General features: G+C 35.3%; 1 protein-coding gene across 1 annotated transcript; it reads left to right on the forward strand.

Moving 5' to 3' along the window:
• The first annotated feature begins 50 nt into the window (after positions 1–50).
• On the forward strand, positions 51–22,744 carry TMED5 (transmembrane p24 trafficking protein 5). The gene is made up of 4 exons (XM_081306886.1): positions 51–491; positions 10,638–10,735; positions 19,245–19,428; positions 20,609–22,744. Exons 1-4 carry the CDS (start codon positions 303–305, stop codon positions 20,825–20,827), a joined length of 690 nt encoding a protein of 229 aa, XP_081163012.1. The 5' UTR covers positions 51–302; the 3' UTR covers positions 20,828–22,744.

Raw genomic sequence — 22,744 nt, forward strand, 5'->3', positions numbered from 1 at the left:
GGGGAAGCAAGGAGAACCTGCGGCGGTTTGAGGATGAGGCTGACGGCCCTGACGCTGGGCGTGAGGAGGCTGGGACTGGGGGGGGGGGGGAGGAAAAGGAGTGCTAGCCCCGCCCTCAGTCCCTACCCTTTGGAGGATAGCACTTTTCACACAGCACGTTTGCCGCCGCCGCGGCCGCCACCTGAACTTTCTTCATATTCTGAGTCTCCCTGCCACGAGGAGTCCAGGGAAGAAAAGCGGAGCTGAGGCGCCAGTATCTACACTTCCCACGTCACTTTCAGCCCAAGCTCGCCCCAGCAGGGATGGGAGACAAGATCTGGCTGCCCTTCCCTGTGCTCCTCCTGGCCACTCTGACCCCAGAGCTGCTGCCGGGGGCGGCCGGCTTCACTCCCTCTTTGGACAGCGACTTCACCTTCACCCTTCCGGCCGGGCAGAAAGAGTGTTTCTACCAGCCCATGCCCCTGAAGGCCTCGCTGGAGATCGAGTATCAAGTAAGTGCAGCGAGTGAGCCAGCCTCCTTCCCTTAGCCCTGCTGTACCGCGTTGTCGCCTCACCCCCTTAGGAACTTGCCGACCGCCAGGGAGGTGAAGGGGCGAGGGCCACCGGGGGAAGCCCGCCCGCGCCGCGCAGGCGCACGAGACGAAGCTCCCGCCAGTGTCGGGGACCCAGAAGTTTGGTCCTTCCTAGAATTGACGACTACCCGCCCCCTTCCCTTTCCTCTGGTCGGAAAGAGGCCAGAAGTGATGATGTTGGTGGCTTTACTTTTTATTTCTTAACTCTCCAACCGTTTTTCTAGCTAGTGTACGCTCCAGTACTAAGAATTTAACACAGTACAGGACAGATACACGTTCTTTATCATTGGACAGAATGATGACACTTGTTTGAGTCACTCCCACCACTGTCACCCAATTCGGAAATTATTAATGTTCCCTGTTCTTGTTGCATTTAAGGATTTTGGAATTATGAATATGTGATTATCACTGAGTGCGATTTTGAAATATCTTGAAAGGAGCTATTTATTGCCTTATTTAGTGGTGGATTTCCATCCCAGTTATATATTCATTATTTTCAAATACAATAAGATCAAATCGTTTATTAAAACTTTATAACCTTTCATTGAACATTGTCAGCATTTTCCGCATGTCTGTTTTCTTTTTAGTTCCTGCTTAATACTCCATTGCAAGGAATTTCCTTAATTTATGTGTAACTCTAGTAAAGGGTAAATTTCAATTTATTGTTTTTTGGGGGATGGGGCTACTGGGGATTGAACCCAGGGGCTTTACCACTGAGCTACATCCCCAGCCCTTTTTATTTTTTATTTTGAGATAGGGTCCTGTTACTAAGGTTACTAAGTTACTAAGGACCTAGCTAAATTGCTGAGGCTAGCCTGGAATTTGGGCTTCTCTCTTGCCTCAGCCTCCTAAATCGCAGAGATTACAGGTTTCAGCCACCATGCCTGGCCCCACGAGCTAATTTTGATGTTTACTGGTAGCACTGTTTCATCTTTAACAGATAACATAATCAAATTTAATTTTTAAGTTGATAGAGTATTTCTTTTTAAATACTGCATACTCTTACACATAGAGAAAAATAAAAAGTGATATAGAATTTTTATTTGAAGGAACTTTAGGATTAGATTATCAGTGTCTAAGATAAGCATAGAGAGTGAAGTATCTAAAGTCATATAGTTTAGCTATCAAAATAAGACTAGAACTTAACATTTCTTGATTTCCAGTAATGTTCAGAAGTTAAACCATAAGGGAGTGGGAGTGTCATTCAGTGGTAGATTGCTTGTATGCCCTGGGCAAGGGTCTGTGTTTAATTCCCAGCACCTGGAGAAAAAAACAAATTGTTTGCTGAACAGTTAATATATGCCAAGAATTCTGTAGGGTGTTAGGGGGGTAGTAAAAGTAAAAAAGAGAGTCCTTATTTTCAAGGAGCTTAATTAAAGGTTACTGGTTTATAAATAGATAAGTTCAATAGAATATTGTCGAGTGCTATTAGCAGAGGGCCACTTCTTTGAGTTTCAGAAAAGGATTCCTGGAGAAAAGAAATCAAAATCTGGAAACTTGCTTAAATAAGACATGAATGCAAGAAATGAGGGTATTTCCATAAAGTGAACAAAATGAATAGACACATATTCCTGAAAATGCATAGTAGGAGAATTTAGAGGTAGGCTTATATTAGGTAGAGCTTGTATTACATTACAAGTTTCAAGTTTTAAAACTTAAAACAAGTTTTAAAACAAAACAAGTTTAAGTTTTAAAATTTATTAGATTTTAAGACTAAAAGTTTAGGGTAGGAAAAGCAGAAAAGGAAATTGGAGAGGCCAAGAGGCTGGATCATGGGTCATGAACCATAGCCTTGCGTGCCATGCAGAGTAACAGTTCCCATGTTTTGTATGCCATTTAAGATTGAAAGGCTGGAGCTGTAATTCAGTGGCAGAATGCTTGCCTAGCATGTGTGAGGCACTGGATTTGCCTTAACACTGCATTAAAAAAATAATAAAATAAAGGCTTTCTATTCATATAACTACAAAAAAAAATTTAAAGAAGATTGAAGCAGATTGCTAGATGCATTGTGAAAGATGGGTTTAAGGGAAGCAAAATTAGAGGAAAGGAAACCAACTTGGAGATTAGTGAAAGAGTCTATAAAGAAAACAATTTGTATTGATCAAAAATTCCTCAGTATTGGGCTGGGGTGGTAGCCCAATGGAAGTGGAAGACCACTTGCCTAGCATGTGTGAGGCCCTGGGTTTGATCTTCAGCACTTCATATAAATAAATGAATAAAGTAAAGGTCCATCAACATCTAAAAATACCTCAGTATTTATCCACATATTAGGGAAGAATTCTATTTTAACTACTAACTTCTTGGGTTCAGAGCTTGGATTCAGAATCTTGACTCTTAATTGCAACTAGTGAGGTCTTAAACAAGTTACTTCTGACTTGCAAAATGGAGATAATATTTACTACCTCATGGAGTCTGTTTTGGGGGAGTAGAAGAGTTAATAAATGCTCAGAGACATCCCTGACACATGGTAAATGTTCAGTGAATGTTAGTTTTACATTTATACTCTGGAGTTACATAGCTTGCTTTAGCTTTATACTTGACATCTTTAGTCACTCTTAAAGTGACTTGTTTATTCCTCCAAAGCATTCTTCCAAAAATTTTTTTTTGGGGGGGGTGGTATGTACCAGGAATTAAACCCAAGGTTGCTTAACCACTGAGCCACATCCTTTTAATTTTGAGACTAGGTCTCACTATGTTGCATAGGGCTTTGCTAAATTGGTGAGGCTGGCTGGCCTCAAACTTTTAATCCTTCTCTCTCAGCCTCCCAAGCTGCGGGGATTACAGGTGTGAGTCACTGTGCCTAGCTCTAAATAATTTGTTTATGTCATTTGGTATCTGTAATATTTTCTTTAATATGTTTTTAGTTGTAAACACAATACCTTTATTTTATTTGTATGAGGTGCCAGAGATCGAACCCAGTGCCTCACGCATGCTAGGCAAGCACTCTACCACTGACCCACAACCTCGGCCCCAATATCTATAATCTTAATGTTAAAGGGATTTGTAGGGTGAGGATTATCTTTACTCTTTGTTTACATTTTCCAACTCCACAATTAATTTCTCAATAGCTACAAGATACTGATTTTTATCTTACAGTTGGGAGATTTCCTCTCTCCCCCTAAAGGTTCCCTGAAGTCAACTGACAGTAGGTAGATCATAGGTAGATCAATAGGAGAAGTAGGCATTTGATCATAGTTTAACATAACACAGGAGCCTTCAAATTGAAAACCAAAAATCCAGAGAGTATTATTCACATTTATGCTTAGGTTTGATAAAGCCATATAGAAATATGACTGGACAAATAGGTATGATCTAATAATAATAGATTGGGGGGGTAGGTAGTGGGGCCAGTAAGGCCTGTCTGATTCTTCCTGGATTTTATGTAACATTTCTTCCTTCTGGTTATGGGGTACGACTCTTTCTAGAATGGGAGTTTACAGTCAAGTAAAATGGATAAGTGAATTTCTTTATGTTCAACTCTTACACAGAAACATGAGAGGAAATTAGAAAAATATTTTAGGTCTTACAGCTAATTATGGGATAAAGGGGTTCTAGTTTTCATGCCCCACTGTAGGTAGAAAGAATTCTAGTTTGTATGGCTTACTTCAGGGAAAAATGGGTAAAAAACAGGAGGACAAAAGAAGGTTAGAGACAAACTTTGCTTCTCAGGTCTTTACTTACTTTGGGGTATCATTTTCTGAACCTTAAATTAGTATTTATTAATATTAAATAGACATTCCAATGTTGTCCTTGGTACTACAGGTTACATACTGGTGTGTTTTTGTGTGTTTTTTTGGTGTTGGAGATTGAACCCCAGGCTTTATACTACTGAACTACATCCCCAACCCTTAATTTTATTATTTTTTTTTAAATTTTGAGACAGGGTCTCTTTAAATTGCTGAGAGTCTTGCTCAATTGCTGAGGCCGGACTCAAGGCAGTCCCCCGCCTCAGTCTCTGGAGTTGCTGGGATTACAGACAAGCACCACTGCGGCCAGCATTTATTGAAAATTTTTAATCATTTTTTACTTTTAGGTTTTAGGAGATTTATTTCTGGGTAATTGACCAGCCCCACTTTATATTACGTAAATTCTTGAAATCTTTTAATTCCCATACTTACATCTTATGAATAAAATGGATCACTCATTTAAAAATTATATCATTGTTAAGTGCTTAATGTGTGTCAACACTATCCTATGTGCTAGGTATACAACTTAGTAAAAATATAATCCATGGGGCTAGGATTGTAGTTCTTCAGTCAAGTATGGGGATAGACATTACTCAAATAAATTTGAAAGTGTAACTCTAATAAGTGCTATGAAGGCAAGCACAGGAGTCTTGAATGTGCTTATAGGAGGAATTTTTTTTTTTTTTAATTTCATCTGGAAATTGAGGGAAGACATCCCAGAAGTGGAGTTCAGACCTGTGGAATAAGCAGGTTTCTAGGCATAAGCAGGTGAGTGGAACAAGACAATGAGTGAGAAGAATAGTTTGTGCCTAGGAGCTTCGGAAGAAGACAGTCTATCTTGGAAGAAATGAGGGCAGTACAATGAGGAAAAAGTGGTACAAGACTATTTTTGAGAAATCAGTAGTGACCAGACCATGTAAGGCCTTTTAAGGATACGGATTAAGGATACCCTTGTTAGATATGGATCTTTTACAGAGTATTAGGGAGCAATTGAAGAATTTTAAACAGGTTAATCTGATTAGATTTGTGTTTTGAAAAAGATCATTTTGGCCACAAAGTATTGAATTCTCTGTGCCAGTTTCCCTATACACATAACCACAATAATCACTTGCTTCCTATTGTTCTTATGACAAATAAATATATTAATACATGTAAAAGGCATGGTGTCTGACACCTAATAAGCACTCCAGAAATATTATAGAAAATATACCCTCAGTTTGGGGCTAGGGTTTGGCTCAGTGGCAGAGCACTCATCTAGCAGTGCGAGGCCCTGGGTTCGATCCTCAGCACCGCATAAAAATAAATAAATAAATAAAGGCATTGTGTCCAACTATAACTGAAAAAATAAATATTAAAAGAAAATATACCCTCAGCTTAGAACAATACATAGTATATAATAGGTACTTAAAAATATTAAAAATGGTTAAGAATTGTAATTCATTCCTCTGTCATATATAAAAAAATAAATTAATTAAAAAAATATTAACAATGGTGAACCAAATTTTCACTGAACTTATATAATTGAGTAAGTCTTTGGGAGAAAAGAGCTATGTCAAATTTGTTTTATTTTTATTAGACTTTTAAATTTTTTGTTATCTTGTGTCAGATTTCAGTATTTTTCCTTCAAATTGTCTATTTCATCTAATTTTTTAAAAATTACTAGTATAATATTATACCTAATACCATTTGGAATATCCTATCTCCATTTTATCTGCAGGTATACTCACCTAATGTTATATGTGTATGTAGAAACTAGATAAAGTTTTAATGAGCTTTGACAAAAAATTGGCTTTTGAATATTTTATTTCCTGGTTCATTAACTGATATTTTTTTAACTTTCTTACTTCCTGTTATAAAAATAATATACATCCATGGTCTGGGATTGTAGCTCAGCAGTAGAGCATTCACCTAGCACATGCAAAGCCCTGGGTTCAATCCTTAGCACCACGATAGATAGATAGATAGATAGATAGATAGATAGATAGATAGATAGATGGATGATAGATAGATGTATTGTGTCCAACTACAACTAAAAAAAATACATATTAAAACATAGCCCAGCATGGTGGTGCATGCCTATAATAATCCCAGCAGCTCCAGAGGCTGAGGCAGGAGGATAGCGAATTCAAAGCCAGCCTCAGCAATTTAGCAAGGTGCTAATTCAGCAAGACCCTGTCTCTAAATAAACTACAAAAAAGGGCTGGGAATGTGGCTCAGTAGTTAAGTGCCTCTGAGTTCAATCCCCTGTACCACCCCCCAGAAAAAGTAATATACATTATTGTTAGAATAAGTCAAAGGTATAAAAATGAAAGAAAAAACAATCTGTCACTCTCATGGAGAAAGGGGGGATTACATATGATCTTATGGATACTTGTCATTCTCCTAAATATGAATTCTTCCACATCTTTTCCCATACTCATACGAACACTTGGGGCTTGGTTGAGAGTTTTGATTATTCTTCATTAATTCATTCATTTTAATTAAAATAATTGTCATCATGATCATTATAATCCTTACAGAGTTTTAAATTGTAAGAAAAAAATATTTTTATTTGATGCTGGGGATTAAACTCAGGACACTCTACCAGTGAACCACATCCCCACTGTGCTGCACCCCCCTTTATTTTGAGACAGGGTTTTGCTATGTTGCCAAGGCTGGCCTTAAACTTGTGATCCTTCAGCCTTAGCCTCCTGAGTAGCTTGGATTATGGAATACATCACTGTGCCCAGCAACATCTTCATTTTTTATGAATGGTATATTCTTTTGTTTTTACTGTTTTAAAAAATATTTATTAGTTGTCGATGGATATTTATTTATTCTATCTATATGCAGTGCTGAGGATCTAACCCAGGGCCTCAGCCACAACTCCAGCCCATGGATAGTATCTTCTTGAATTTTTCTGAGGATACATAGTATATTTATCTGAGGACACATGTTTTTAAGTCTGTTAACTATTTTTATAGAACTTGATTCCCAAGAAAAACCAGTAGTGAGTGAAAATGAGAACATCTCAATTTCAACAAATATTTGGTGTTTCTCTAATCTGTTTTAAGAATTTTGAAATTGATTAATATTGGTGGCTACATATACACTTTGTTCGGTGAATATCTTCCAGAAATTACTCTTCAATCTGAAAATGGTGTTTTGAGGCTGTTTGTTTTGGCTTGTTTGTTGCAGTACTGGGGATTAAATCCAGGACTTTACCAATGCTAGGCAAGTGCTATAACTAAGCTACGTCCCCAGCTCCTCCAGTCTTATGGATTATTTTTATTATGTATATTTTATATTTCATTAGCATTTAAATAAAGAATTATGTATATTTCACCAGCCATTTGAAACCAGTTTTGTTACCATTAAGAGTGCAGAAATAGTTTTTACTGAGAATGATCTTTTATAAGATTACATTAAAACCAACAAGAAAAATAAAATAGTGTTATTTATGAAAAAGAATAGCCATTGAGTGTTGGTTATTTTTTAAGAGGCTGTTATGTTCCAAATAGATTTTTTTTTCATTTTTAACAAGTGCTATAAATACAAAATAGAAAAGGCAGGGAGAGAAATGAAAGAGAGGAAGACAAGAGAAAGATTCTACAGGGAAACATTAAGACACTTTAATTTGTATAAGATGGGAAAAAGATGGATTTATTAAATATCTGCATCAGTGACAAAATCAAAACATTGGTAATATTGTAAATGCCCTTAGAGTTATAAATATAAAAATAGTGAGCAATGTAAAAAATTTTTCACCCATCATAAAGATGCTTTGATCCCAGATAATATATGATTACGAATCAAAGAGGACAGGCATGGCTTCTGTAGGAACACAGGAAAGAATATACAAGAACTAGGTGGGGGATAGGGTTAGGGGGAGGCAGAGACCATTTTCAGAGAACTTAAGCTGGTAGCTCTTGAAGAAAATGGGTACAGTTGGATGAGGAACCATTCAGGAGTCCATAAGAACACTAGAGACAACACAATATACTCATTAATAATTACTCTGGGGACTGGGGTTGTGGCTCAGTAGTAGAGGGCTCATCTAGCATGTGAAAAGCCCTGGGTTCAATCCTCAGCACCAGAAAGAAAGGGGGAGAGAGAGAGAGAGAGAGAGAGAGAGAGAGAGGTATCGTGGCCAACTACAACTGAAAAATAAATATTTTAAAAATAATAATAATTACTCTGGGTCTGGACACACTGGTGCACACCTGTAATCCCAGCAGTTTGGGAGGCTGAGGCAGGAGAAGTACAAGTTCAAAGTCAGCTTTAGCAATTTAGCATGGCCCTAGGTAATTTAGTGAGACCCTGCCTTAAAATAGAAAGGACTGGGGATATAACTCAGTGGTAAAGTACCTCTGGGTTTAATCTTTAGTATCAAAAAATAAAAATTATTCTGAAGCCTGGTGAGGTAGCACATGCCAGTAATCCCAGCTACTTGGGAGCCTGCAGCAGGAGGATTGCAAATTTGAGGCCAGCCTGGGCAACTTAGTTTAAGACCCTCTCTCAAATTAAAATTAAAAGGTATTAGGAGGTGGGCATGGGTGCTTGGGATATAGCTCTGTAGTAGAACAGTTACTTACCTAGAATGGAGGCGGCCCTGGGTTCAATCCCCAATTCAAATCCAAAAAATTAATCTGGAGACAGATTACCAAATTCACATTTTGACTGAGCCACTTGTTTGTTTTATCACCTTGGAAAAATTACTTCGTATGCCTCAGTTTGAGGTTTGGTGGGTTTTTTTTCATGATAAGAATAATATAAATATGTACAACAAGTCCCACTACTATGCACAATTATGATGTACCAATAAAAAACTATGGAAAGGGGCTGGGGTTGTGGCTCAGTGGTAGAGTGCTTGCCTAGCATGCATAAGGCACTGGGTTCGGTCCGCAGTACCACATAAATGTAAAATAAAGATATTGTGTCCACCTAAAACTTAAAAATAAATATTTTTTAAAAACCTATGGAGGGCTGGGGATGTGGCTCAAGCGGTAGCGTTCTCGCCTGGCACGCGTGCGGCCCGGGTTGGATCCTCAGCACCACATACCAACAAAGATGTTGTATCCGCCAAGAACTAAAAAATAAATATTAAAAAAAAAAACCTATGGAAAAAAGAATAATAGGACTTACCTTTCAGAATTTTATAAGGAATAAATTAATCCACATAAATCACTTATAACAATGTGTGGCAGAAACTATAATTGTTATCTGCTGTTATCACTATCATCACCCTCATAAGGACCTTTGAGGGTTATAAAGGAACAAATCATGATCATTGGCCAATAGATGGAATATTCAATTTGTGTTGTAGTAGAAAAATATGTTAAAGAATAAAGAAGTCTGGGCTGGGGATGTGGCTCAAGCGGTAGTGCGCTCACCTGGCATGCGTGTGGCCCGGGTTCGATCCTCAGCACCACATACAAATAGAGATGTTAGAGTAATGTTATGTCCGCCGAAAACTAAAAAAAATAAATATTAAAAAAACTCTCTCTCTCTCTCTCTTAAAAAAAATTTAAAAAAAAAGAATAAAGAAGTCAACTGGGGTCAGATCATGGGAATCTTGAATTAAGTAGCTAATGTTGTTTTTTTTTTTTTAATTGAAGAGGAAACAAACTCAAGAAGTTATTTAGAATCTTCTCCCTCTCCACCTTCCCTTCCCCCTTCTTCGTGTTATTGAGATGCTTTACCACTGAGCTACATCTCCAGCTCTTTCAGTTAAATTTCAAGGCTGCCTTTGAACTTGTGATCCTCCCACTTCAGCCTCCCCAGCTGCCTGGAGGCTTGTCTTAAATTGCCTAAGGTTTTTTGTTGTTGTTGTTGGTTTTTGTGTGTGTGGCGGGGGTGGGGTACCAGGAATTGACTGAGGGGGCATTCAACTACTAAGCCACATCCCCAGCCTTATTCTGTATTTTATTTAGAGACAGGGTCTCACTGAGTTGCTTAACACCTCACTTTTGCTGAGGCTGGCTTTGACCTCGAAATCCTCCTGTCTCAGTCTCCTGAGCTGTTGGGATTACAAGCGTGCACCATCACACCTGACTTAAATTGCCTAAATTTTAAGTAAAAGGCCTAGCGTTTGAACTGCCCTCTAATTGTTTCTTGGCCTTTTAGCTAAAATCAAGTGTGAACTGCCTTCTATTTCTGTCCCCTGTATGAGTCTTCTCAATAAAGCCACTGTTGTGGAAATATTTATTTTAGTTACCTCCATAAGGCCTAAATTTAGGTTATGGCAATGGGAATGGATAGGGAAAGCACAAGTTCTGAAAATGAATGGAATTGAACTAGGTGAACTTTCAGCTCCCTTCTCATTACATCATATGATCTACATTATATTTTATTTTCAGAATTTATAATATATATTTTTCTCTTGTGTGCTCATCTGTAGGTTTTAGATGGAGCTGGATTAGATATTGATTTCTACCTTGCCTCTCCAGAAGGCAAAACCTTAGTTTTTGAACAAAGAAAATCAGATGGAGTTCACGCGTAAGTAATCTCTTTGAGTTCTTTTGGCTGAATAATACCAGTGAGCTATCTTGAAGACTGAGAAATTTAGTATTTTCAGTACTAAATATCAATATTAGATAACTTCACGTGATTTTAAACAGTCCTTGATGGTGGACCATCTTCTAAACTTAAAACGTCTTCCATTACCCTTTCTTTCGTTTGCTTCCCCCAGATTCCCTTTGAGATGGGGTCTCGCTATGTTGACCAGGATGACCCTGATCCCTGTGCTCATAAGATCTTTCCTCAACTGCCCCAGTAGCTGCAACTAGCGTTTTTCTTTTTGTTGAGGCATTTTTTTTTAATATTTTTAATTGTTGAACACAATATCTTTAATTTTATTTATTTATTTTTATGTGGTGCTTAGGATCGAACCCAGGGCCTCACTCGTGCTAGGCGAGCACTCTACCACTGAGCCATAACCCCAGCCCCCCACCCACCCCGAGGCATTTTGTTTTGATCCTAAATTTTTTCTTTGCTTTGTATTTAACTAGATTAGTATTCCTGGGTATTACCTTCAACATACTGTGGCATTTTTTTTCTGGCTAGCACAGGCTTTTCATTTTAATTGTAAAGGTATTGTTCCAGGTTTTGTGTCTTCAGATTTCTTGAACTGCTAAGCTATATCATGTATGTCCATAGTTTTCTTAAAGCAATGATCTGAGTGTATGTGTGTGTGTGTGTATAAATTGATTGTTTTACTCAGAACTCACTTTTTTTAATAATTAGAAGGTTTAAAAGCAAAATCTGACCAATAAGAAATCGTACAACTGAGTTAGTACTACCCTGATTCACACCAGAAATTGCTTGTTTAAGTTCAGAGTTTGACATATTCTCTTCTTATATTTCACTTCTCTCTTTTCATCTCACTGATATATTTCCCTTTTCTATTTTATTATTTTACTATAGCACTTTCTTTAGTCAGTATCATTACTGTGTTAAAACTAAACTCTGAGTTTACAGAAAGAGGAAGAACAAATATGGAATATCTTTCCATAAATTAAGATTGGCATGTTATAATCTTCTAAATTAATTTTTCCAACCTACTACAAAATAGATTGATTCCCAATTCTGATTTTACAAACAAGGACCATAGAGAAGTTAAATAAGTCTGCAGGGATGCATGTTCAGGGCAGTGACAGGATGAACCCAAACTCTTGCTTTCTACCATTTGATGCTTAGAACATCCCTGGCACATAGCACTATTTTAAGGACTAGCTATTATTATAATTATTGGTCTTTATTAACCAACGTGCCTGGCATGTAATTGATACTCAATAAACACTAAATAAATGAAAGAAAAACAAGTCTCAACTGTAATTTTTTAGGATACTAATTTAAAATGCTTTTTAATGATATTTTACCTATGTAGAACATGGGGAAATATTTGTATAAAACATTAGTAGATGAATAGTAGTGGTTCATCTTCTAAGTTTCAGAATATAAAAAATTTCTGTCATTTTTTTATTTCTTCCCAATTAACTGGTCTCCTTCAGTGATAAATCATAATTAACTCTTAGGGGGAAAATTATTATATTGCTTTATTCCATAGAATTACTTCTAATTAAGCCATTGGGAGATGACTTTATTTTTTCTTTTTTTATCTTTGTGTGATTTTTATTTCAAGTATTTGTTATAACACCATCATTATTCCTTGGAACAAGAGCAAAATCACCCCCTGCAGAAACTTAGGAACTATGTACAGAATTTTACAGAACAGAGGCAACACTTTGGCAGAGGCTGAATGTTGACCAGAGAGTGGAATTCAGCCAGGTAAGGGGAAGATGAAGGTGCCCTGTGAATCCAACTTCAGCTGCCATCAGGGCATACCTTGTGCCAGTCACAGATTGTAGGCTGTTTTTGGAAGGTTTAGGTGCAACACAGGAATTCCATTTGTCTACTGGTTAAACCGCTGACTGTGCCATTAGGTCAATGTCACTCAAGTTTCTGGCCAGCCAAACTCCTGCAGCCAAGAGTCCCAAGCTCAGGATCAAGTTCCTCTAGAAATCATTCCTATCCATGAAAAAGCAATAGACTCCTCAGAGCCAGTCTAGAATTTCAAGGCCTTCATTTGAAGAGCCGGCAGTGCTCACCTTAACTCTGCTGGAAGCCATTGATACTTTGGATCCCTGCACAACACTTGCAAGATCAAGACTTTCATTTAAAATAGTTCATATTTGTTGAATTCTTTTAATATGCCAGTGCAGTAGTCTAAGTACTTTTCATGTATTAGCTTTTTTTTTTATTCATCACAATTCTAAAAGGTACATAATAATAATACCATTTTACTAATGAGTAAATGAGGCATAGAAGAAGTTGCTGAAGGTGAATAGCAACCAACTAATGAATAGAAAACCCACATCTAAACCCAGGCAGTCCAAATTTAGAAACCTACTTTGTAAAAAGTAAATTTAAACAAAATTTTTGTCTTTAGTTATATTTTTTGTAAAGGCAACTAAAGTCTTAGGACATTTGAGTAGGTTTTACCTTTAAAAAATCTACTTTCTAAAAAGTAAATTTAAACAAAAAGTAATTTTAAACAATTTCTAAAAAGTAAATTTAAAAGGTCTCTAAAGAGAGCATTAAATAGCATAAGCAAAATCTGTCTAGCAGTGCCTGGAATGCATTTTTTCCTAGGCAACTGAGTTAGTACTACCCTGATTCACAGCAAAACTTAAACATTTTGAACTGTTTGTGTTCACTCTTCATTCTACTAGAACTTTATGCATTTTCTTTCTTACATACATGACAATAGTGGAATGCATTACAATCATAATTATCCATTCACGGCACAATTTTTTATAACTGTATATAAAGTATGTTCACACCAAATTATGTCATTATACATGAGCTCTTATTATTATTTTTTATTACACCTTTATACCTCAATGTATCATATCTCTGTTTGTATATAAGGCATGTTGACACCAAATTCACATCTTCATACATGTATTTTGTATAATGATGAGAGTCTCCTTCCACCATCCATGCTATTCCACTTCTTCCTCCCTTTCCCTCCCACCCCCATTCCCTATCTGGAGGTAATCTTCTTCCCATGCTGTCCCTCCCTACCCCATTTTGAGTCACCCCTCTTATATCAGAGAAGACATATGGCATTTTGGGGGGGATTGGCTAACTTCACTTAGCATAATCTTCTCTAATGCCATCCATTTCCCTGCAAATGCCATGATTTTATTCTTTTTTAGTGCTGAGTAATATTCCATTGTGTATAAATACAACATTTTTTTTTATCCATTCATCCACTGAAAGACATCTAGGTTGACTCCACAATTTAGCTATTGTGAATTGTACTACTATAAATATTGATGTGGCTGTGTCCCTGTAGTATGCTGTTTTTAGGGCCTTTGGGTATAGTTGGAGAAGAGGAATAGCTGGGTCAAATGGTTAAGTTGATTCCCAAGTATTTTATTTCTTTTGAGGATATTGTGAATGGGGTAGTTTTCCTCATTTCCTTTTCAGAGGATTTGTCACTGATATACAGAAATGTCTTTGATTTATGGGTGTTGATTTTATATCCTGCCACTTTGCTGAATTCATTTACTAGTTCTAGAAGGTTCTTGGTAGAGTTTTTGGGTCTTCTAAGTATAGAATCATATCATCAGCAAATAGTGCTAGTTTAAGTTCTTCTTTTCCTATAGTTATTCCTTTAATTTCTTTCCTCTGTCTAATTGCTCTGGCCAGTGTTTCAAGAACTATGTTGAATAGAAGTGGTGAAAGAAGGCATCCCTGTCTTGTTCCAGATTTTTAGAGGGAATGCCTTCAGTTTTTCTCTGTTTAGAATGATGCTCGCCTGAGGCTTAACGTAGATAGCTTTTACAATGTTGAGGTAAGTTCTTGTTATCCCTAGTTTTTCTAGTTTTTTGAATGTAAAAGGGTGGTGTATTTTGTCAAATGCTTTCTCTGCATCTATCGAGATGATCATATGGTTCTTATCTTTAAGTCTATTGATGTGATGAATTACATTTATTGATTTCCGTATGTTGAACCACCCTTACATACCAAGGATGAACTTCATGCAGTTTTAGTTGGATAGTGTTTTGCATCATTTGTCATAAAATTCCTTTTTAAAAGTTGTTAACATAGATTTAGAAAAAATAATGTAGGAATGACTTAAAGTATTAAGGCATCTTTGTTTTTAACATACCTGTTGAAGCTCATACATCTGAGTCAGTATTTCTCAACCTTTTCATTTGTACTTTCTTGCCCCACTTGAAGCCTTTTTAGACATTTTTTCCTACTTAACATGTCATGAAACTTTAATACCACAGATACATTGCTTATCTGGTTATGTACTACATATATATCTGCACTTTATGCAAAGGTTACTCTTCTTATTAGTGGGTAAGAATGGCTAAAGTTGAGTTAATAACATCAAAACTAAATTCAATTAAAACAGAAAGCTCTTAAGATTAAATATAACTTTTCTTTTATGTGTGTGTGTGTTTATGTGTGTTTGTGTGTGTGGTCCTGGGAATTGAACCAAGGGGTGTTCAACTGAGCTACTTCCCCAGCCCTTTTTTTTTTTTATTTTTTTATTTTTTTATTTTATTTTGGTACCAGGGATTGAACCCAGGGTACTTAACCACTGAGCCACATCACCAGTTGCTTAGGGCCTTGCTAAGTTCCTAAGGCTGGCTTTGAACTGCAGTTCTCCTGCCTCAGCCTCTCAAGCCACTAGGATTACAGGCATATGCGACCATGCCTGCCTTAATTTTTTATTTTGAGACAAGTCTTGCAAAGTTGCTTAGGACCTTGCAAAGTTGCTGAAGGCAGGCCTTGAATTTGCAATCCTCCTGCCTCAGCCTGCTTAGTCTGCTTAGTCACTGAGATTAAAAGCATGTGCCATCACCTGGCCTTTTTTTTTTTTTTTTTTTTTGAGACAGGGTTTTGCTAAGGTGCTGAGACAGTCCTCAAACTTGTAATCCTTCTGCCTCAGCCTCAGGAATTACTGGGATTAAGGCACATGCCACAACACTTGGCTAAATTAACTTTATGAGTAATTTTTCATGCAATTTATTTGCTCATATATAGTAATATATCAACTATACAATGCAAAGCAGTTTATATAAATATATAAGAATAGCAATGTAATTAAAAATTTTTAAAAGCATTCAAAACATTTTTTCATCAAAAGTAAAATTATTAGAAAATTACATTAATTTTTTTAAAATGATTTTTAGTAAAATTATTTGTGTGTGTGTGCATGGGTATGGTGTTGAGGATTGAACCTAAGGCCTTGTGCATGCTAGGCAAGCACTTTACCACTGAGCTACATCCCCAGCCCCAGAAATTAATTTTTGCTTAATAAGGGCAGTGAATTTTAACTAGCTACTATTTGTTCAGATATTATTGATAGTTTTTTCAGGATTTGGCATGATTAATGATGGGTTAAATAACCTCTATAGAATTAAATAACAAAATATACTCATTTTTGTTAATTCCCCAGAGAAGCATTGAGGATTAAACATAAATATTCACATAGGATCCAGTGGCAATCAAGAGGCATATTGTAAACCACCTCTGCAGTATGATTTCAGGAACAAGCAGTCAATTAATTGAAAGTCCTCCCAAAAACTGCTAATTTTCATTGCTTTATAGTACTGTTATTGCATACATTTTGTGTATTTTCTATGATTTCATGCTGCTTGTAAGATACTAGAAAAACCCAATGAGAGAAATTGAATTTTTAAAGAATAAAATTCAGATAGGATTGAACGTTGAAGGGTCATAAACCATTATAATTAGCCATTAGCTAAAGAAATTTTGCTCTTTTCTGAGCAATATCACACCCATTGAGGATACATGGTCTGAATAAATGCTGTCAGAAATTTTTTGTTAATTGGTTATATTGTTGGTGTGAATAAATTAGAGAATAATAGAAAGTGTACCTCTGGGAAATGTCCCACATGTGGGTAACTTAATATTCATGATTCATGTCTTTATAGTTTGTTTATATGTTTTTTTTTCCTTTTAAAATTGTTCTCCATTGTATTCACCAGTCTTTGCTCAGCTCCTTCCAAAGGTAAAATAAGTGCTCAAAAGAAAAGTTTGCCACAGTTGAGGCAATTGCAAAGAATGCACGCAATCTCTGAGCTGTATTATAGAAAGATGAATTAACTTCAAAATCAGAAAACAAACTTCATCTATGTGATCATAGGCAAGTATCTTAACTTATTTAAAACTTATTTTACTTACCTGAAAAAGGCCAATTATGCCTAATTCCAAATATTGATAAGGATTAAGAGATAAAATATGTGGAGCTAGAGATGTAGCTCAGTGATAGAGTACTTGCATAGCACGTGTAAGGCCCTGGGTTCAGCACTCAGTACCACATAAAAGTAAATAAATAAAAGTATTTAAAAAGAGATAAAATATGTAAAAGGAGTGTGTGAATTATGAAGGTATATATACAAGTATTGACTATTACTATTTATAGTACATATGTTAACATCTGTTTACATTGCTATCTGTTATGCTTAAATAAAAATCAATAAGTTAACAGCAGAACTTAGCCATGGTGACTTCTGTGATAGAATGTTTTCCTCAGGAAATGCCTTTTCAAGTTGCAGTAAGCACTTAGCATCCTTTGATATATGACACTTGCCCTCAAATTAATCTGAATTTCACTGAAGATCTTAACTGAAAAGTATAGTTTGGATCCTCCCTTTCTCAAGCATGATTTTTATAGTGTTGTATAGAAAAGATATTCTAAGACAAAAGGTAATGTCCAGTGTAATAAAAATGATGAAATAAAGGATATTTGAAGGCTACAAATGTAACACTGGACCACAAAAAGATTAGAAATATTAATCCATAGCAGTTCTGACCTCACACCCCAACTCCTTAAGTCCCCCAATTCCAGTTGAAGCCTTTCTTGAGAAAGTAAATAGAATCAGATGATGAACAGTTTAAAATGTAGCTAGGATACTAGGGATAGAGCTTAGTGGTAGCTAACATGTTTTATATTATGTCATTTAATTTTCTTTTGCAGTCCCCAGTACTGCAAAAGAAAATTAAATGACATAATATAAAATCAAATGCAAAGCCAGGCCAAGTGGCGTATGCCTCTAATCCCAGCAGCTGGGAAGGCTGAGACAGGAGGATTGAGAGTTCAAAGCCAGCCTCAGCAACGTCGAGGTGCTAAGGAACTCAGTGAGGCCCCATCACCCCATCTCTAAATAAAAAATACAAAACAGCACTGGGGATGTGGCTCAGTGTTTGCGTGACCCTAAGTTCAATCTCCAGTACCATAAATAAATAAATGAAATTAAAATAAAATGCAAATGGGAAGGTTTAGAAGTTCATCTAAGGAAATAGGAAACTTGCTAGATATATCAAAACCTTTATTAGAAATATCATTAGAATTGGGGCTGGAGTTGTGGCTCAGTGATAGAGCACTTGCCTGGCATGTGTGAGGCCCTGGGTTCAGTCCTCAGCACTGCATATAAAAAAATAAATAAAAGACCCATTTATAACTTAAAAATATTTTTTTAAAAATCTCATTAGAATAAAGAAAAGTTTCATGTGGGAAAAGATTAATGTACACATTAAGTACACTGAATTTTGTTAAAGATTCTTTGTTATTTACAGTTACTCTGACTGAATTTTAGATCATATAGCATCTGAGTCAGTAGTTGTCTTAGGGTAGGTTTTATGAACTCAGTTGCCCTACCAGAGTATTTGAGTTGGTTTTTGGCCAGTTTCTTAAAGTGTAATCAACAGTTTCTTTTGAAATAATTAACTGAATAACTGGTGTTTCAATGATATAAGAATGTAAACTAATTTTGCTGGTCTTTCAAAGAAGTGGTGTTTGTTTCTTGTTTGTTTTCTTGTTGTTTGGGGTCCACAGTAGGGGAGGAAGGAAGGAAACGCACAAACGAATGAATGAATGAATGAATGAACCATGGAAAAAACTACCAGTTCTTTTGAATGTGAGGTAATAATATGAATGGCATTTATTCGGTAAAGGTAATGCCACTAGGAGTAAAATTCTGATTATTGACTGTAGGCCTCATCTCTAACCGTTGAAAACTGTATTATAAAAATGTATTTAGTTAGGAGTACTGGAAGAAAGCACTTAGTATAGACATTTCATTGCTACTTTTGAAAACAAAACTCAGTTTACAGATTAACTTCACTTGAAAGATAGGTTGGAAGACATGTTTATACACAAACTCATGATAAAATTAGCCTTTAACATTTATAAAGAATTAAGTTTATTTGCATTATCATATACTCAGGTTTTTAATATTTTATGTTCCAAAAACAGATGCAGTTACTTGAATGTATATATGTCCAGGCTGGTTTTTCCCAAGAAACTAAAAATTATTTTTAATACTAAGGAAATCTATTAGGAAGCTGTTCAATTTTTATAAACCATGTTGTTTCTTTTCTTTTACCTTTAGTTGTTTTTCCTTTGATCCCAAGTAGAAATATAGATAACTGAAAATATGCACTTTTTTTAATACAGGGTTGAGACTGAAGTTGGTGACTACATGTTCTGCTTTGACAATACATTCAGCACTATTTCTGAGAAAGTAATTTTCTTTGAATTAATCCTGGATAATATGGGAGAACAGGCACAAGAACAAGAAGACTGGAAGAAATATATTACTGGCACAGATATGTTGGAGATGAAACTAGAAGACATTTTGGTTAGTATGATTTTTAATAAAATAATAAAAATTATTAATTTCAAAGGCCTTACTGTGTGATGGAAATTGATAACTAAGCATTTTGTATTTATTATTCAAGAAAATATGTTTCTAGTATTTTCTTACCTTTGCCATAAACAGTTTGACATTTTAAATCTCAATCTTACTTTCTGTTCATATGGCCTTTATATCGTTTTTATTTTTTATTCTTTTAATTTATTTATTTTTTTCTGGTACCAGGGATTGAACTCAGGGGCACTTGACCACTGAGCCACATCCTCAGCCCTAGTTTGTATTTTATTTAGAGACAGGGTTTCACTGAGTTGCTTAGCACCTTGGTGCTGTTGAGGCTGGCTTTGAACTCGCAATCCTCCTGCCTCAGCCTTCCAAGCTACAGGAATTACAGGCTTGTATCACCGTGCCCAGCTGTATCATTTTTAATAACTTGTTTCAACAGGACTCTATTATAAAAATATTTTATTCAGAAAATGTACAATTTAGAGTACATCTTTGTTAGACTTGTTTTATGAATATGATACTGGAATATTGATTATGATTTTGATTGTATAGTATGCACATCTAAAAATGGAATATTTTCTAATTTCACTATTCCTTTGTGAGATAAAAACATGGAGCTGGGCATGGTGGTGCACATCTATAATCCCAGCAGCTCAGGAGCCTGAGGCAGGAGGATCTTGAGTTCAAAGCCAGCCTCAGTAACAGCGAGGTGCTAAGCAACTCAGTGAGACCCCATCTCTAAATAAAATACAAAATAGGGCTGGGGATGTGGCTCAGTGGTAGAGTGCCCCTGAGTTTAATACCTAGTACCCCACCCCTCTTCGTACCAAAAAAAAAAAAAAAAAAAAATAGTTGTAAAGGATAAAAAGATAATTTATTCAAAATGCCACTCATATTATCTATTTCATATTATCTATTATCAACTAATAGTATCTTTGTTCCTTTTAAAAGTAGCTATAAACACAATAATTTAAATACATCAGAAGAATTATTATATAACCTTACAGCTTCTTTATGTAATAAAATAGCTATCCCTTAATTAAACCAAGTACCTGTCTATCTTGAAATTGTATTTAGATTGAAAAACTTAGCATAAAGCATATCATTCACTGAAAATATCTGAAATATTCTTTTATAGTAAAATAATTTTCTTTATCTTCAGGAATCCATCAACAGCATCAAGTCCAGACTAAGCAAAAGTGGTCATATACAAACTCTGCTTAGAGCATTTGAAGCTCGTGATCGAAACATACAAGAAAGCAATTTTGATAGAGTCAATTTCTGGTCTATGGTTAATTTAGTGGTCATGGTAGTGGTGTCAGCCATTCAGGTTTATATGCTGAAGAGTCTGTTTGAAGATAAGAGGAAAAATAGAACTTAAAACTCCACTGGATTACTTAACATTGAGAAAAAAAGGCATAAAAATGCAATAAACTGGTACCATTAGTAGTCTTTTCCAAAATGTTTTATCATTAAGTGTAAAACAAGTATCATTTTAATGTGAAAGGAAAGTTTTCACTTTCTGTGCAAATAGTCTTAGCAATTCAGTTGTTTTTAAGTGTATACCAGGAATATTTTATAAAAGATAAGTTTAATTGAATGAAGCCATATTAATAATTGTATTTTCCTAATTTTGAAAAAATTTTTCATATGTCACAGTGAATTAAAGAAATGAATATTGGGTCTAAATGCAACACCAAAAATCTGCTTTTGCCCACAACTTCTTTGTAAATGTGGCAGTTACAAATCAAATGTAAAAGTTTTTAATATAGTAAGTTATATAAATCATGTGAGAATTATATAATTGAATATATTGTTTCCTCTTTACATATGCATCTCTCCTAAAAGATAAATAGAAACAGCTCTGAAACAAACATTTTTAGAATTTTTAAAACCAAGTATATTTCAATGTAAAATATTAACAAATGTATTAGTTTTATATACTTAGCCTACATTCCCAAAAGTTGACATTTTGTTAATTCAATGTCTTGAAACTGCAAAAGCATACTTTCTCATTAAAATTAGGACAAGTTTTCTCTTTGAAATAAAGATATAGAATTAAAAGTGTTCTACAGATAAAGGTTGGTCAGCATCCATAAGGATGCATTCTGTCTAGACCTTAATTAAGGTATAGAATTTTAACAGTAAATATGAGATAAAATAAATTTATTTTTATATTATCTATCAACAGTGTTATGTTAGTTCTAACATGATTATTGACTTCAGTTATACATTATTACCAACAATTGTGAAGGAAATATTGCTTAAAAGGATATGGTCCTAATGTAAATAAATTTCTCCTGAGTTCTGGATGTTATCAGAAACAATTTAAGGATATCTGATCCAAAAATAATGTTCACTTAAATGGAACTGCAAATAAATAAATATCTGGAATCTGATGACTTATCATGATATGCCAATCCTAAAATAAATCATTAGAGGTTAAGTTCCAGTTAACTGAGGAAACTATTTGTGGGTTTTATTTTCTATAACTTTTCTGTTTTGAATTGTCTTTTATTTGTATTCAGGTACAATTTATGAAACATAAGCTCTACCATAAAATTTAGTACTGAGTGTAGACATTTATTATAATTTTTATTATACATTTCTAGTCACTTTATTTATGTTGAAGTAAGGATTAGAAACACAGTCCCAAGTTATAAACACCTAATATTTAAATAAGCCATACATACATAAAAAAACTCCTATTCTACTTTATCACAGTCTATATAATCTTACTCAAGTAATAGTAATTTAACTTCATCATAAAACAAACAAATTTTAAGTTATACCCATTGATAGTATTATAGTAAATATGAGTTAGAAACAACTGAAAAATTTGGGCATAGCTGGATGTGGTAGTGCACACCTCCAGCTACTCAGGAGGCTGAGCTAACAGGTTGACAAATTTGAGGCCAGTCTTAACAACTTAGTGAGACCCTGTTTCAAAATGAAGAACAAAATAAAAAGGGCTAGGGATGTTGCTCAGCAGTAGACTGCTCCTGAGTTCAATCTCTAGTACTACACATACAAATTTGGGCATAGAACCCATCAATATATAGGTTATATTTACATTGCAGGAATTCTTGACAAGCAATAACAGTACCCAGGAAAATTAGTGATTCCATTTACAACTTACACTCAGTGGTATGGAAAAAAATACATTTCCCTACTTTTTATGCCCTAGAAAAATAGAAGGCTAGAAACTATTCAGAGACCTTTTCTTTTTTCTTTTTTTTTTTTTTCTTCTTCCTTTGGTATTGGGGATTGAACCTAGGACCTCATGCCTGTTAGTCAA

Source organism: Spermophilus citellus, assembly GCF_964194105.1.
Source record: "Spermophilus citellus genome assembly, chromosome: 9".
Classification (NCBI taxonomy): Eukaryota; Metazoa; Chordata; class Mammalia; order Rodentia; family Sciuridae; genus Spermophilus; species Spermophilus citellus.

Coding starts and splice junctions, on each gene's coding strand:
- TMED5 (XM_081306886.1), top strand. CDS start 303: ATGGGAGACAAGATCTGGCTGCCCTTCCCTGTGCTCCTCCTGGCCACT. Junction 492..10,637: donor CGCTGGAGATCGAGTATCAA/GTAAGTGCAGCG, acceptor GCTCATCTGTAG/GTTTTAGATGGAGCTGGATT. Junction 19,429..20,608: donor TGAAACTAGAAGACATTTTG/GTTAGTATGATT, acceptor CTTTATCTTCAG/GAATCCATCAACAGCATCAA.